Here is a 16,544-nt window from a genome sequence, read left to right on the forward strand (position 1 = left end):
ATACTGTGGGGCCAGCGGGTACCCATAGCAGTGCTGCTGATTTGAAGGTATACATTGTCCCCAAATGTGAAATAGTTATGGGTGAGGACAAAGTCACAAAGTTCAGCCACCAGGTTTGCCGTGACATTATCGGGGATGGTGTTCCAACGCATTATTAAGGATCTACAACCTATCCTGAAGGATGACCCATCACTCTCACAAATCTTGGGAGACAGACCAGTCCTTGCCTACAGACAGCCCCCCAACCTGAAGCAAATACTCACCAGCAACCACATACCACACAACAGAACCACTAACCCAGGAACCTATTCTTGCAACAAAGCCCGTTGCCAACTGTGCCCACATATCTATTCAGGGGACACCATCACAGGGCCTAATAACATCAGCCACACTATCAGAGGCTCGTTCACCTGCACATCCACCAATGTGATATATGCCATCATGTGCCAGCAATGCCCCTCTGCCATGTACATTGGTCAAACTGGACAGTCTCTATGTAAAAGAATAAATGGACACAAATCAGACGTCAAGAATTATAACATTCATAAACCAGTCAGAGAACACTTCAATCTCTCTGGTCACTCGATTACAGACATGAAAGTTGCGATATTACAACAGAAAAACTTCAAAACCAGACTCCAGCGAGAAACTGCTGAATTGGAATTCATTTGCAAATTGGATACAATCAACTTAGGCTTGAATAGAGACTGGGAGTGGCTAAGTCATTATGCAAGGTAACCTATTTCCCCTTGTTTTTTCCTCCCCCCCTCCCCCCCGTTCCTCAGACGTTCTTGTTAAACCCTGGATTTGTGCTGGAAATGGCCCACCTTGATTATCATACACATTGTAAGGAGAGGTTTCAGAGGAACAGCCGTGTTAGTCTGTATTCGCAAAAAGGAGAGTGATCACTTTAGATAAGCTATTACCAGCAGGAGAGTGGGGTGGGGGGAGAGAAAACCTTTTGTAGTGGTAAACACCCATTTTTTCATGGTTTGTGTGTATAAAAACATCCTCACTGCATTTTCCACTTTTATGCATCCGATGAAGTGAGCTGTAGCTCACGAAAGCTCATGCTCAAATAAATTGGTTAGTCTCTGAGGTGCCACAAGTCCTCCTTTTCTTTTTGCGAATACAGACTAACGGGGCTGCTACTCTGAAACCTAACTTCTAATGGGAACTGGGTGCCCAGATCTTTCTGGGAGCTTTGAAAATCCCACCCTTCACCTTCAAATACTGTACAAATTAATTAATCCTCACATCCTCCAGGTGATTATCCAGCCTCATTGTACAAATGTAAGAGTGGAGGCAAAGAGAGGTTAAGGCCTTGTCTACATGCAAAGTGGGACCAAAATAACCAGCTGGGGTTTAATTCACACCTTCAGGTATTTCCATGCATGTCTCTGGGGGTGGACACTCTTATAGCAGAATCACAGGGTCCCATACCAGGGGGTAGCCCTGTTAGACTGTATCCACAATTTCCTTGGTTACAAAGAAATCAGATGACGTTTTACAGCATCCTGTTTCTGGCTTGGGGGGGGGGGGGTAGACCTCAGCAGTTCCTGGCCCCCTCGCCTGTCTTCCTGCTGGCAGAGCTCTTCAGGGTTAGCCCCGCGTCTGCTCGGCGCTGTGGGTCCAACTCGGCCGGTTTTGTCTCTGTCGCAGACTCCGCCCTGTCCGGTCACCTCAGTAGCGCTAGGACCCAGGGCCCGAGCCGCGGGGGGGAGTGAAATGAACTGAGGCCAAGAGGAGCGTTTCTTTCAGCGCTCGGGAGGTGGGGAGTTGAGATCGGTTCCGAGAGGCGCCTTGTCTGCGTCGGCCGAGCAAACTCCGAAGAGCAGAAGAGAAGCAAGGTCAGACTCGCTTCCCCTGGGCTGGGGGGGGCGGAGCGCGGCCAGCCCCCCCCGGACACGGCATGTGCCCGCTGCCGTGTATAATGATCAGCCCCGCTACTGATCCCCCGCGGGATTTCCAGCCGGCATCTCCTAGGTCAGAAACCCAGGTTAGAAGGCTCCTGGGCGGCCCCCTGCTCGGGAACACTGGGGCAGGTCCTTGGAGTCAGTCTCGGATTTGTGGTGCCGAGAGCAGCAATTGTGTCTTGGTCTTGGTGGGGGGCTGATTCTCATTTACACTAGAACCACTTTACACCACCCTGGGGTTTTGCCATTGACTTCAGTGGGGCCAGGATTTCACGCAGGAGTGTAAAGTGAGGGGCCCTAGTGTGAATATCACTTACAGCCACTTTAAGGCCCTTTCACGCTGCCAAAGCGGCGTGAAGTGGCGTCCGTGTGAACGAGACTTCGGACCATTCTTTGTAGTGAGGGCTGATCAGTGCTGCGCTTAAAGCTGGGGTCAAGGAGCTCCGGTTGGAAATCAGCCCCTTTCCCTTTCCCCTGGCGTTTCTCCCTCCCCCCCCAGCCAAAGCTGACATGACGTGAAACGTCTGGCACTTTGAGAGCAAGTTGCAAACATGAGAAACTGACCTGGTTACAAGGAAACAGACGGGCAGCGGGGTACTGGGGTCCTATCGTGGCGTGGTCACAGCCCTGAGCGTGAGCACTCGGCTAACATCAGTTTCCTGTTTTTTTCTAAGACATTTCTTCCTGCACAGAAAAAGCCAAGATCCTTGAAAGCAAACAGTGGAGATAGTCCTGAATTGGAGAACATTCTGCACATGCATTGGGAAGCAGGGGGAATTTGCAGACTGGGGGGGCTTGTAGGGCCGGGCCCTTAAGTGTTTCAAGTAGGTTTTGGAAAAGGTGGTGAAGAAAAGGTCAGAGCTTTGCTGCAGGGGCTGTTTTGCTGGAGACAGTTGCTTGCCCTGGTGGGTTAACAGAGTTTAGAGACAGTAGCAGAGTTTTATTGTCCTTACAATGGAAACTGAGAGCACTTTAACTCCTCCCTAGATGAGCATGGGCTAAATTTCTCCAGTGGGGATTTATTTCCATGTAACGAACAGTTTGATTCCTTTCTGTGTGTTTCAGTTTTTTCTGAAACGCTCTGAAAGTGGAAGGGTAAATCCTTACTGCCTAGGAATGACTCCCAAGGAAAGCAGCAGTATGTCCCCAGAAACCCTGGATTTGTGCTGGAAATGGCCCACCTTGATAATCATACACATTGTGAGGAGAGTGATCACTTTAGATAAGCTATTACCAACAGGAGAGTGGGTTTGTGGTGGGGGGTGGGGTGGGGAGAAAACCTGGATTTGTGCTGGAAATGGCCCACCTTGATTATCATACACATTGTGAGGAGAGTGATCACTTTAGATAAGCTATTACTAACAGGAGAGTGGGTTGGTGGGGTGGGGTGGGGTCAGGAGAAAACCTGGATTTGTGCTGGAAATGGCCCAACTTGATTATCATACACATTGTAAGGAGAGTGATCACTTTAGATAAGCTATTACCAGCAGGAGAGTGGGGTGGGGGGAGAGAGAACCTTTTGTAGTGGTAAACACCCATTTTTTCATGGTTTGTGTGTATAAAAAGATCTTTTGTACTTTCCACAGTATGCATCCGATGAAGTGAGCCGTAGCTCACGAAAACTTATGCTCAAATAAATTGGTTAGTTTCTAAGGTGCCACAAGTCCTCCTTTTCTTTTTGCGAATAGAGACTAACACGGCTGCTACTCTGAAACCTGCCACTTTGTTCTGTGTAATGTTTTAAGGGAGACCTGTTGCTTTCATTGTTTCAGGAACACGATGACCATGGAGGAGAGCCCTCTCTGTGTTGATTGGTTCACAGACTATCCGGATGCGGTTTTAAAAGTGGGAAAAGTGACTTTTGGCGAGAAATCCAGGAAGAAGATGACAGATTGCAATCTGAGAAGGAAACAAGTTGGTAACATTTCCCGAGCAGCATGTGCATTTCTGAATTCAGGAGGAGGAGTGATAAAGGCAGAGGTTGATAATAAGGACTACAATTATGAAGAACATGGGATTGGACAGGATATAGAAAAAGCCCTTACAGAACTTACTCCATCTAAAATGTCTCGAAAATACTTTGATTTTGAATATATGCGGGAAAACAACTGTGTGTTAATTTTTGTGAAGTCATGGAGCAGTGACGGCTCATCTTCACCCCGTATTTGCAGCCTAAGGACAGGCTTGTGCCAAAGATCTCTGACTCGAACTGACAGCATGAGTCCTACTGAAGCAGTGCAATTTCTCAAAGAGAAGGAAGTTTCTGCCAGGAGAAAACGTGGTGAGGGGACAGGACCAAGAGCTAAGAAAGCTCTGCTAAGTGACGTTCAGCAGGAACAAAACCTGTATATATCTGCTGAAAGATTTTATCAAAGAGACGGTCTCTGCTTTGGGGAGAAACTAAATTTCACGGAGTCGACGCATGTTGAATTTAAGAATTTTACAACAAAGAACATTTTGAAATACATGAAAGAGATCCTGCCAAATTACATCTCTGCCTTTGCAAACACACAAGGAGGATTTTTATTTATTGGAGTGGATGATAACGGGACAGTTGTTGGATGTAGGAATGACAAAGTAAATATCAGTGAATTAAAAGAAGTAATAGAACATGTTAAGGGGAAATTACCCATTTCACATTTCTGCAGTTCTCTGCCTGGAGTGAACTTAGAATGCAAAATGCTGGAGGTGTATGACGAAGATCAAAACTTGTATGGTTATGTCTGTGCTGTGAGAATCCAGCCGTTTTGTTGTGTTGTGTTTTCGGAGACTCCGGACTCATGGACTGTGAAGGGCAATGAGATCATGAGGATGACAGCCAACGAATGGACATCCTTGATGATGGCAACTGACCCAGGTCAACATGAAAAAAAAATCAAAATTTGTAGTTTATTTTTCCATATTAGCGCTAACGTCAGTATTTCTAGCATGGCGGTGCCATTGGTGATGTGATAAGTGGTCTTAAGTCACTGGTTGGTACCCCAGACTCTTACAAGATTATAGGGACTTCTGTCTGTAATTTTATTACCGTACCTGCTATTATAAGTTACGAGTAGCTTTCTGCTCTTTTGGTCAGATGCAAACAGCACTCGCCTATAATCTTTGGTTTCTGCGGCACCCAATAACCAGTCCGCACCAACTGTGCCAACCCAAATCCTGCAAAATCATCTACATGAGCTTTGACAATACAAGCCAAGCTTGAGGGTCATCAATTTTTAATCTAATCATAAATAGTGGAAACCTTATTTGACCTCCAACTTTTCATTCATTAGCATGCACCAAAAACTGGGGATACTTATCCCAGGGTAATCCAAGAAATAATTACAGATGAAAACAACAGGACCAAGATCCAATATCATGGTCCTGATTTATGCCTTTTCCTTAACCCTTTCCTCCCATGACGATTGCCGCAGGAATGGAGGGACCCAATTCTTTGCAACCGAAAACCCACTGCATACTCCCAACTTGTGGCAATAAGATTCTACCCTTTCTGCCACCTGAAGGGGGACACACTGCAGCTGTGAATGGGTTCCCAGATAAGCACCTCCAGTTAAATTAATTAACCTCATCTCATTTGAAGTTTCGACAGGGTGCATATGCTGCACCAGTTCATTTACAATGGAAAAACCAAATCAATTCTGTGCATACAGAGTAAAATTCTTTATGGTGGTGAAGAGGTGCAGTAATAGTGTATTAACATGAGCTTTAATTTATGTTTCTAGAGATTTCAAATTTGTGTGAAGCTTTCAGGGCTGAGCTGAGTGTGTCATGTGCACCCCCACTTACCAAAACAGTGTTTTCCAACAAAGGCCTCGCTTGTCTGCGTGATCTGCAAGAATCTCTATTTCCAGGTATGCTTTTGTAGTTTAATTCTGATTTACATATTTTGACATGATTGAAGATTTCAGTTTAGAACGAATGTTAAAATGTAGTAGGTTTCAGAGTAACAGCCGTGTTAGTCTGTATTCGCACAAAGAAAAGGAGGACTTGTGGCACCTTAGAGACTAACCAATTTATTTGAGCATAAGTTTTCGTGAGCTACAGCTCACTTCAAAATGTAGTAGGAAATTACTTATTCCCCGTTTGCCTCACATTGTTTTCAAATAATTATGAGGACTACAAGCATGGGACAGCATGCACTAACAGGTTGTATGAACTGGTTGAAACAGACCAGCTGGTAGGTCTTCATATTGACCTCTCTGAATCCTCCTTGTTCCCTGGACACTGCACTCCCACACTTACTACATGTATACAAATGTATGATCATAGAAGAGTAGGACTGAAGGGACCTCGAAAGGTCCAGTCCCCTGCACTCAAGGCAAGGACAAGTGATTTTCAAGTGATCCTATGTGATATTTAATTCTTATTTCAATGTTTTTCACCTAAGAAAGCTGTGAGTACGATAGCATTACTGTATGTTAAATAAGTATCCTGATGTATGTGTTTATGTTCTTCAATATTAAAATGTGAATTTGCTGGAGTTTTATGGAGGGATTTTCAAAAGCGCATAGGATTGGCCTAACTTTGCTCTCATAGAAGTCAGTGGTAAATTCCCATTAAATTCAATGAGGGTAGAGTTAAACTAAGGCTGAGTGCTTTTGAAAATCCTACCCATAATATTTACATTTTGGTTGGGTTTGCTGGATTTCCTTAAAATATAATTTGTGTGAAATTCTGCTTAAACTGGTCAAAGTGGAGTTTTCTTACAAATATATTCAGTATTTGTTACAATTTACGCCCTTTTTTGGAAATGAATCATTCCTGAATCTTTTCTGATTTCTATGAATAGTCGTGAAACTGAACCTGTTCTCCAAATTGGTAAGACTAGGATGTGTGGGAAAAGTTCCTGTTAACTATTCACTATTCAGTCTCTGTTGTTCCTGATCTATAATATGTCCCATGTTATAGGTTTTGCTCCAAGACTGGAGGATCAAAGGATTTTAAACAAGAGAATAGGGAATAATTAATAATTAGCAAGCTTTTGTTACAGATTGATAGATCAACTATTTGTCTCAATATTTGAGAGGAATTTAGCATTGTCGAGCGCTTTTCTGAATAATTGCATGGCTGTCAGACTGTTTGCGAACACAGACGGGGACTTCGATGAATAGCAATGAACTGAACTTGGCCTGTTTGTTTAGGAATATTTTTCGATTATTATTCCAGCTGTGTTCAATTCATTAGTCATATTAAATGGCATTTTATATTTTAAACATAATAATGTCTGATAAAATTAAGCTTTTTAAAAAAAAAGCCAAAATTCATCACATTTTTGCTTTGTTTGGGAATCATTTTCAAACCAGTCCTGTTAGATATGAGAGGTTTCAGTGTTCATAATTGTTTAATGAAACATATACTCTCTGCAATTTGTGGGTTCTTCACAATATCGCTGATGTATATTTAATATTTGGGCTGTGACATGGGTCATCCAAATAATATGGCTTGATCTAATGAAAAGAATGAGGAGGAAATCAAACAATTCATTGGGACTTTGTAGGGGAAGGTGGTCTAGCTGAGGAGGGAGTATTTCCTAGAGATAATCGGGTCTAGATATTTGCCAGTTCTAGAACACTTTAAGTGTGCGGCTGTGCAAAACCGAAATGCAGGAAATGCAGTTATATAAAACACATTCTCTCTGCTTCCCCAGATATACCACACAGAACTCACCAAGTCAAAGTCCTTTACCTCACTATCACAAATAGAGTAATACTTTGTAATGCGGACAAACTCCAAAGGTTGAATACTCATATCGCTAAACTTTTTGACAAATGCCATAAGGGAAAGTTGCAGTTTAAAAAACCTCAAAACAAAAAAACTAAAATATGGAATGCCAGTAATTCTTAATTAAGATTCCCTTTAAACATATGGAAAATAAGCAAAATACAGTTTAGGTCACACAAATTCTCACTTCTCTTCCTCTGTGATCTTCTACTTCTGCCAATATTTCATTTTCATCATAAAATTTTCTTGAATGAGTTTCTGGTTTCATTTTTTCTAAAGTGGAATAGCAAACTGTTTCGTACAGTGAAACATAGTCAATATAGACACAGGTCTCCAACAGTAAATTAATAAGGAAAAAATGGTTTTGTATTCAGGTCTGGTTGATTTCATCTAATTAAAAAGTAATAACCTAGTGCCCTCAAATCTGGGAAATACACAGTTAAGGAAAGGTGAAATAATTCCTTTCAATGTCAGAAATATTTCAATATTTTCCAGCACTTTTACTTTTCATAATACTCCTTTCAATTGTGCTAACTAATGAATTGCAATATATTTTCAACCATAAATTCAGTTGGAATAGCTTTTTAAATGGCCTTGTAGAGCTTTTGAAAAAAGAGAATAATCATACAAATATATATTTTTTTCTAATTCTCTCAATTTCTAGTAAATGGTAATGGGATAACATACAAACCAGACAACCTCAGCAAAGAGCTGTTCTCAGAGTATCCAGGGCTGGAGGATTTAATGAACGAGCAAATGGAAGAGCTGCAATATTCTCAGGGACTACTGATATTTGCAAGAAGCTGGGCTGTTGCTGTTGGATTGCCAGAGAATCAGCATGTTGTCTGTGATGCTCTCTTAATAGCCACAGAAAAATACCCAACGCTGTACACCGTCACGGAGGATTATTCCATGGTTGGGTTTGAATATTCAAAACATATTGCTTGTACGTTAAAGAAGAAACTGGTAAATGATGGGGGATACACTCAGAAAGTGTGTGTGATTCCCCATCTCCTACACCTTGGAATCAACAGAGAGCGAAATAATGACTCACATGTACAAGTCAAGCATCCCCTTTCCTATGTCCTCTTGCCCAATGACATGCCAGACTTACTTCACTCACTTGTGATAATCTTGTTGAGTTTTAGATCCTTCTTAAGTGACATGCTTGGCTGTGAATTTTTCAACCTTCTCACCGTTAAACAGTATGAGATACTAACAATGAATCTTCACAAATTCAAGAAGCTGTTTATCTATGGCCTGCCAGGAACGGGGAAGACAATTGTGGCCCTGAATATCATAGAGAGGATAAAGAACGTGTTCCACTGCAAATCTGATGAGATTCTGTACATTTGTGAGTACCAGCCTCTGACAGCAATTGTGAAGTAAGTATTGTGTAGCTAATTCAAAACCCTGTGCTGTTAAATCATATCAAATGCCAGAGGGACGATGGGGAAATATGTTTAATGCAGGAAGAAAAGTCTTTTTAAAGACTGAGAAACATTTTTTGCCAGTCAATAAAGGAATGGACCACTGTTCTCTAAGGCCTTGTCTACAAACAAGCCCTCAACTCATAATTTTCTGGCTCTACTAAGTAGGGTTAAACAAATCAGTGGTAAAGTGGAGTATTATCAATCGGAAGTTTTCCAGTGCTGAGATGATGCCATAAGTAAGAGGGTAGTTTGCATGTTATAGGACAGAATGGGCAGGGATTAATGGTATTTGGGAGGCCTTTTTTGACAAACCATCTTAAAACAATTTGGGTGAGATTCACCCCTCGATGGGAAAATTGCACTTCTGTGAGCCACCTAACCCCCTGCACCCAGAGGGTATTCACCTCTAGGGGACATCGGGCAGGGTTTCTGTTCCTCTCCTCTTTTGAGGGTGAATGTGGGGAAGGTCAGCTTTGGTTTCTGCCAGATGCTCTATGGAGCCTTCTTTACATTCTACCTGCCTTCCTCACATTCTACCTCTCCACCATATCCCTCCCTTGGTCCTAATGTCTGTCCCATCTCTGTTTTCTCTACCAGTCTCTCTTTACCCGGAGCTATTCCATTCTTCCCCCCGTGCTACCATTGCTTCTAGCCCTCTGCCCCAACCAGCAGCTCCCTCTTCCTCAATTCTTCCTGTCGCCTCTGCTCCCTACTCCCTTCCCCAGCACTGAGGTCTTGTCCCACCCCTCAAAACTGTTTTGCCTCCATCCCCAGCCTCCCTTCAAGTCCTGTCTCTGCTGTCCAAACACACCCATGTCCTGCTGCTGCTCAGGGTAAGGAGGTGGCTGGTGAATCAGCTGGGAACTGCTTTCTGCTCCTCGCTGTCGGCCAGGAGGGGAAGGGTGCCACTGATGGAGAAGGCGGCAGAGCTGCCTTCACCGGACTGGGCATGACAGTTTGTTTCATAGTTTGCTCACGTGGACTCATTCACCCCAGGAGTCAAGATTGATTCCTGTGGCCAGCCAGGTGGCGTTCCACTCTTCAGACCCCGGGGGGGGGGGGGGGGGGGTCCAGTTGAGCTGCTTCCCAGCCAACCTGTGCACAGTGACCCACGTCAAATCCTGAAATCATTTATACACTGAAAGAGACCCTCGTTATAATGGCCCTAGTCACATTTACGCTAAGGCTAGAACTGTGTAAAGGGGCCTTAATGTAAATGAGAATAAGGCTCATATTGAATGAGATCCGAAGTACGTTTGTAATCTATGTAAGCAATTTTTATGTATCTATATATGATCTATCTATATATATATCTATATAGTCATTATCTGAGTGTATGAACTGTAAAGGTAATAGAACAATTATGCAAATCACCTTAATTGGCTGTTGCAGCCCCTTATAATGCTTGCTTGTTTTCTGTAATATCTTTTTGTGTAGGGTCTATAATGATTTTAAGCAGTGGAGTAACAAACTATAAATTAACAAATTGTGGGGGACTACACAACATAACATCCTTCAGACAATCTGCATGAGCTGCTTCCCAATAATTATAATACATTTTTGGGTACCCTTTTACTAAGTGTTTTATAAAATATTTTACAAGTACATTAACATACTTCTATTGTTGTTATGTCAGATACGTGCACTTTTTGGGTGGGTAAAAGCTCATAGAATCATAGAATATCAGGGTTGGAAGGGACCTCAGGAGGGCATCTAGTCCAACTCCCTGCTCAAAGCAGGACCAATCCCCAATTTTTGCCCCAGGTCCCTAAATGGCCCCCTCAAGGATTGAACTCACAACCCTGGGTTTAAAGGGCCAATGCTCAAACCGCTGAAATGCTTCCTCTACTGCTTTTGTGCACATTATGTAACACATCGGAGGTGTGCTGTTTCTGATGTAACTCATCAATTACCTACATGCTTTCGGTGTTGAATGTGTGTTGCCCTTTGTAAATGTGGGTTTTTTTAAATAATCAGAAGTGAAATCTTAAAAGCAAAAAGTTTGCAAGCTTGTTCATAGCCAGAAAGAGGTGATTTGATACACTTGTCACTCCTCTAAATTGGATCAGCTGCACAGACCAACAGAAAATTCACACTAATCATGCCAAATGTCTTCTTTTATTTTGTAGAAGGAGAAATATTTGCCGGCCTGTGACCCGAGTTGCCTTCTTAAAGGGGAATTATCAATCAGTGAAGCACATAGTAATTGATGAGGCCCAGAATTTCCGGTCAGAGGATGGCGATTGGTACAGCAAAGCTCAGTGCATCACCCAAGGACATGGTCATTGCGAACCTGGTGTTCTCTGGATCTTCTTGGACTATTTACAAACAAGTCACCCATTTCCATGCGGTCTTCCACATCCATCAGAACAATATCCTCAGGAGTGGTTAACTATAGGGGTCCGGAATGCCACCCAGATATACAATACCATGGAACAAGAGATGCAAAATATTGTAAAATATCCACAAATTGATATTCCTTTTGAGCGGTTAAGAATGCTGCTCAATGAAGCTGTATGTGGCCATCCCCTGCCAGGTGTTTGTAGGGTAGAAGAAAACTTGGAGGAGGAGGAAATAGCGACATATGTGGTTGATACCTGTCGCCAATATTTCCGAAGTGGTTACTCCGGGAAAGACATTGCTATCCTGTGCAACACAATGAAAGAGAAGGATAGGTATCAGTGCATATTACAACCCAAAATGAGAGCGATGATGAAAAATTTCAAACTGGACGCATGTTTCACAACGGCAGACAATGTGCTGGGTCATGGCATTGTTCTCGACAGCATCCGCCGCTTTTCTGGCCTGGAGAGAAACATCGTATTTGGGATCAACCCAGTCCCTGTCCCTACACAGAATGCGATTTCCGAAAATCTTAAACTCTGTGTGGCATCCAGAGCTAATTTACAACTTCATTTGCTGTATGAAAGGTAATGCTTGAAAGTGTCCTGGTGGTTCCCTCGGGATCTGTTTAATAACCCGTGATAGTCATGTCGCTTTTGTGGTTTTTCACCCACGATTCAGACCTAAATACAAATCTCACCATGGGTGAAATTTTACCTTAGAGCGCTCCCATCTCCCAGGCTAATAAACTACATGAGACCTGGTGAGGCCTGGGGGTCTTAAAAAGCCAGTCCGTAAAATAAACCAAAGGAGCTACATGGGATATAGTGAGAATGGTCCACTTGAAGCTAATCAGTCCTTCCTGCTAACGTTTCAAGAATGGTCTCTGATCTTCAGGTTTCCAAGATGCACCACTGTGATCCACAAAACTCTGGCTTGGCTAAAACCTGTAGGGGCCTAAATTCACTTTAGGGGCCTAACTTTCCGCTGTGCAAATTCCCTAGCTGTTTAAATTTCAGATGCTGGGGCATGTGTACTGCTCCCTCCCTCTAGGAGCCTAGGCACTTGTCTCACCTAAGCCCAGAGCGATTCACCAACCAGGGGAAGACTAAGTTTTGTGCAGGAGGTGTTATGCAGACAAAACTACACAAGATCGTTTTAGGGGACAAAGCAAAGATGCCACGTTTATTATGATAACAATTTGATCTATAACCACTAGCTAATACATAATACTTACATACACACACATCAGATGTTCTGCAGCAGCTGGATAGTTACCAGTCCTGAACGTAGCTTGAGTTCATGGCTTGATTCCGCAGCTTGGGATCATGGCGGCTATGGCCAGGAAAACCGGACACGAGGAAGGGCCGGGTCTCTGTCAGGCGCGCACTGATGCCCCTCAAGGTTGGCAGCAGAACGTTACCCAAAGTCTTCCATCTCACCCATCTTTTTTATAGGTTTTTAGTCTGAATCCAGAGTCTATAGGTCTTGCTGTGTCAGGCTGCCCTGCGTTCGGTGTGATTGATCACCCGTCAATTGCAGATGTGACTTTCAGCCTCGGTCCCGGCTTTGATCTTCCTTCTATTGTACCTTTGTTCTTTTCTTCTTAGGGTGGACTCTTCTTACTTTGTTAGGGCTGTTGTCTGCGTCTTCAGCCGTTGGTATTTGAACTTTATTTCACCAGGACAGGCTGGCGCTAGAGGTTGATTCCATCATCCATACATACCTCATTCACACATCTAAACTAAACTAACAAGATTACAGCAGGGTTTTGCAAAAATGAAGGTTGCAGCAAGCTTTTACAAAATGGAGTGAGCATTTTAAAATGGAGTTCGGGACAAGTTAAAATGGATTTTGAGTTACAATATGGACAAGTGTAAGGAATGGCAAACAGTGAACAGAAGTTACAGTATAGACAAGTATAATGAATGACAAACACTGAGCAGAAGTTACAATGTTGAAGCAGTGTAAGTTTCAGCATTTCAGCAGCAATTGGATTGAAAGTGAAATTTACAAGTACAGCTGTGGCTCTTAACAAGCAGCTTAATTGTCAATTAGTCAGTTATTGGGGTACCCGGTTTTATGAATGAATGAAGTTTAATTCATAAAACTTTACTTATGAAGTTATATTAATAAAGTGAACAATTACAAACAATTTCATTTATTAATTCTACGGAGGTGGTTCGGTAGGTATACTCAGAGGCTGCTTACCGCATTGAGTCCCATTCAAAACTGGCCGGAGAAAGAGATGGTGGTGATGCCCACCTCAGAACTTTCAGTCCAGGGGTTCGAGCACTCCCCTGGGGCGTGGCAGGCCTAGGTTCAGTTCCCTCCTCTCTGCCAGAGGGGTCTGACACCTCTGAGGAGGGCACTGTCACCCCTGAGCTAGGGGGCACATTCTGATGTGTGGTTCCCTCAGTCTCTCCTGAGGAAGCTGTGGATAAATAATAGTGATTAGAGCAGGCAGCTAGACCCAGGGTCTCCCATGCCTCAGGTGAGTGCTCTAACCACTGGGCCAGAAGTTATAAAGTGGACACCACTTCCTGCGGCTTTTTTTGTGGTGTGAGACAAGCACCAAACCGGTTCCTGCGGAGAGCCACCTTATGTGTCTGAGCCGCTTGTCTCCAGGACAGCGGTTGCCATTTGTGAATCACCAGCAGAGATGAGGGTTTCCCTGCAGCCTGGACTTCGGGGCCTCACTCTGAGAAAAGGGCGGGCTTAGCAGACACCTGTCTTGTTGGCATCTCCCATTAGCCCACCTAGCATGCTGCCTTTTGTGGATCGCAGTCGAAGGCGCCTGTCTCTTCCCATTCATTGTACAGGGAGCCTAGGCGCTTATCTTTGTGGATCGCAGTGTTGTTCTTACGACTTTCTAGTGCCTAAGTTAGATGTTGCCATGGTGGGCGTCATGGTGCTTAAGTCCCCGTGTAGATCCAGCTATAGTGACTAAATCATTGGCGTTACATTCTCACCGACTTTGGAAATCAGGCCCAGAATGTCTGAAGTTAGATACCAGGGTAGATGGGCCTAAACCAAAATAATTGGAATCACCAATTTTAATCACTACTTAAATCAGCAATTAGGAACCCTTGACTTAAATCACTGATTTTAATCTTCTCTTTTGTTTATATTTAAGTAATTTTTCCTAGAGAAAGGTTATTTCTTATTGGTTGGTATAACCATTAAACCATGTTCCTTTGCGACCAAAAATAGCCTTCACTCTTTGATCCTTTTTTTTGCTAATGCTGTAGCTTTAAATGCTAATTTAAACAATTCTAGATCTTTACAAAGAGTAAAAATTAAGAATCTGAATACATTTATGGCATGTTAGAGAATGGAGATAATTTTTTATTGTGATTTGTATCAATCTGCATTTGGATGGAGATTGGAATTCTATTAAAAATGTACAAAACCGGCTCTTTAAAGTTGTTTATTAAATAAAACTACCTTAAGTGTGTTGGGGGAGGGATAGCTCAGTGGTTGGAGCATTGGCCTGCTAAACCTAGGGTTGTGAGTTCAATCCTTGAGGGGGCCATTTAGGGATCTGGGGCAAAAATTGGGGCTTGGTCTTGCTTTGAGCAGGGGGCTGGACTAGATGACCTCCTGAGGTCCCTTCCAACCCTGATCTTCTATGATTGATTTTAAGTGCTGCAGTGGGCGAGGAAGACCAAGAGCCTAGGTAAATGGACACCTGGTTTGTGCAGAGGGAGGGCAGGAAGTCCCACAAGCTGAAGGGCAGGAGAGGGAAGTAGCCCAGGGGAAGGAACCACTAGATCTAGTGGTTTACCGCTATCCCTAGGGCCCCTGGGCTGGGACCCGGCGTAGAGGGCGGGCCCGTGTCCCTCCCTCTCCACTCCCCTCCTCTAGGAGACTAGTGGGGCAGTTAATACCCCAGTTCAGGGGCGAGAAATGATGCCCTGAACCCCCACCCAAGAACAGAAAGCGCGAGACCCATCATAGTAGTGCCGGCAATTTGCCACAATAGAGAAAAGTGAGAGAATATTCCTGCAAACCGTAATTGCACGCAGTCGTATTCGTGCTACTGGCACGTTATGGTCATGTCAGAGCAACCTAACTGCCTTTGCAGGGCTATGTGATGTCCCTGCACATCCATCTGAACAGAACTGGCAATTTTTGAAACGTTTTTCTGCAAGGTGAGAGTTGGTTTTTGTGCCATATTTCTGAGATTCACTGCTATGTAGATAGAGTGGTCGGCTGACAGGCACTTCATAGAAAGGGTCTCATGAATTACTCACTACTCACAAACAAACAGAGATCATGCAACATTGAAGGAACTCACACAGAACAAAGTACAGAATTTATTAACGGAGAATCCACCCAATATTCTCACACTAAACATTTGCATTCCAGTAATACAAACATCAAATATTTTCAAAAAACCAAACTCCTTTATGAATGTGACGTGAGACAATTCAGCCTTTCACCTCTGTTCTTCTAACCTCAGTTGGAACTGCTGAAATATAAAACATGATTTTTTCCATCAAGAAAGGCTACTTGGAACCTCGATCTTGCCCTAAACTTTTGAGACTTCCTGAACCAGCAGCAGTTGGCTGCATTGCATGGATTGATTCTTTTATGGTGGAACTTGCGTTCATGGCTAGCAATGGAATCCTGGCACTACAGGTTGCAGTGTCTAGGAATGACTTTATCTTTATGCCTGGGGAAAAATAAATTTGAGTATACCCTGTGCTCAGCAAAGCCTTGGCAATTAAACTGAATTTCCTTCTGTGGATCCTGTAGATTTGTAGACCTTCCATGTGCCTTCCCCTTCTGTTTGGTTTCTCTCAACAGGCTGCCATTGCCGTGGGGTCTCATGCTTGGGAGAAAGGTTTGATCAGCCCATAGTCCATGCACTTCACGAGACACTCACGAGCCACATTGATGACATGCTGTTTCTTGGAGTCATCTGCCTGTTTACCAACGAGTGTCAGGATCTCCAGCATCTCACTCTCCACCAGTTTCTTGGCCAGCTCTTGGTCTGCATTGATCAGGTTGTAAGCAACCACCAGCCCACGGTGCTGGACCTCCAGCTTTTCATGCAAGCAGAGCCTCTGCAGGATTTCCAGCCACTGGGTTGTCTGCAAGGAAGAAAAAGCTGTGAATTTAAAAA

General features: G+C 43.5%; 2 protein-coding genes across 3 annotated transcripts in view; one reads left to right on the top strand and one right to left on the bottom strand.

Moving 5' to 3' along the window:
• Positions 1-1,547: 1,547 nt before the first annotated feature.
• LOC125624019 (schlafen family member 13) lies at positions 1,548-14,828 on the top strand. Its single transcript, XM_048824275.2, has 5 exons — positions 1,548-1,850; positions 3,689-4,773; positions 5,639-5,767; positions 8,302-9,022; positions 11,200-14,828. The coding sequence occupies exons 2-5, from the start codon at positions 3,696-3,698 to the stop codon at positions 12,002-12,004; spliced, it is 2,733 nt and encodes a 910-aa protein (XP_048680232.2). The 5' UTR covers positions 1,548-1,850; positions 3,689-3,695; the 3' UTR covers positions 12,005-14,828.
• Positions 14,829-15,712: 884 nt separating this feature from the next.
• The window catches only part of UNC45B (unc-45 myosin chaperone B), a 70,943-nt gene continuing 70,111 nt past the window's right edge, over positions 15,713-16,544 (bottom strand). For both annotated transcript variants that reach the window (XM_048824270.2, XM_048824271.2), the window contains exon 20: positions 15,713-16,512. In XM_048824270.2, coding sequence (XP_048680227.2) covers positions 16,246-16,512 — 267 coding nt within the window. In that variant the 3' untranslated portion in view covers positions 15,713-16,245. The remainder of the gene's footprint in view (positions 16,513-16,544) is intronic.

The sequence above is a fragment of the Caretta caretta genome, chromosome 17 (assembly GCF_965140235.1).
Source record: "Caretta caretta isolate rCarCar2 chromosome 17, rCarCar1.hap1, whole genome shotgun sequence".
NCBI lineage: Eukaryota > Metazoa > Chordata > Testudines > Cheloniidae > Caretta > Caretta caretta.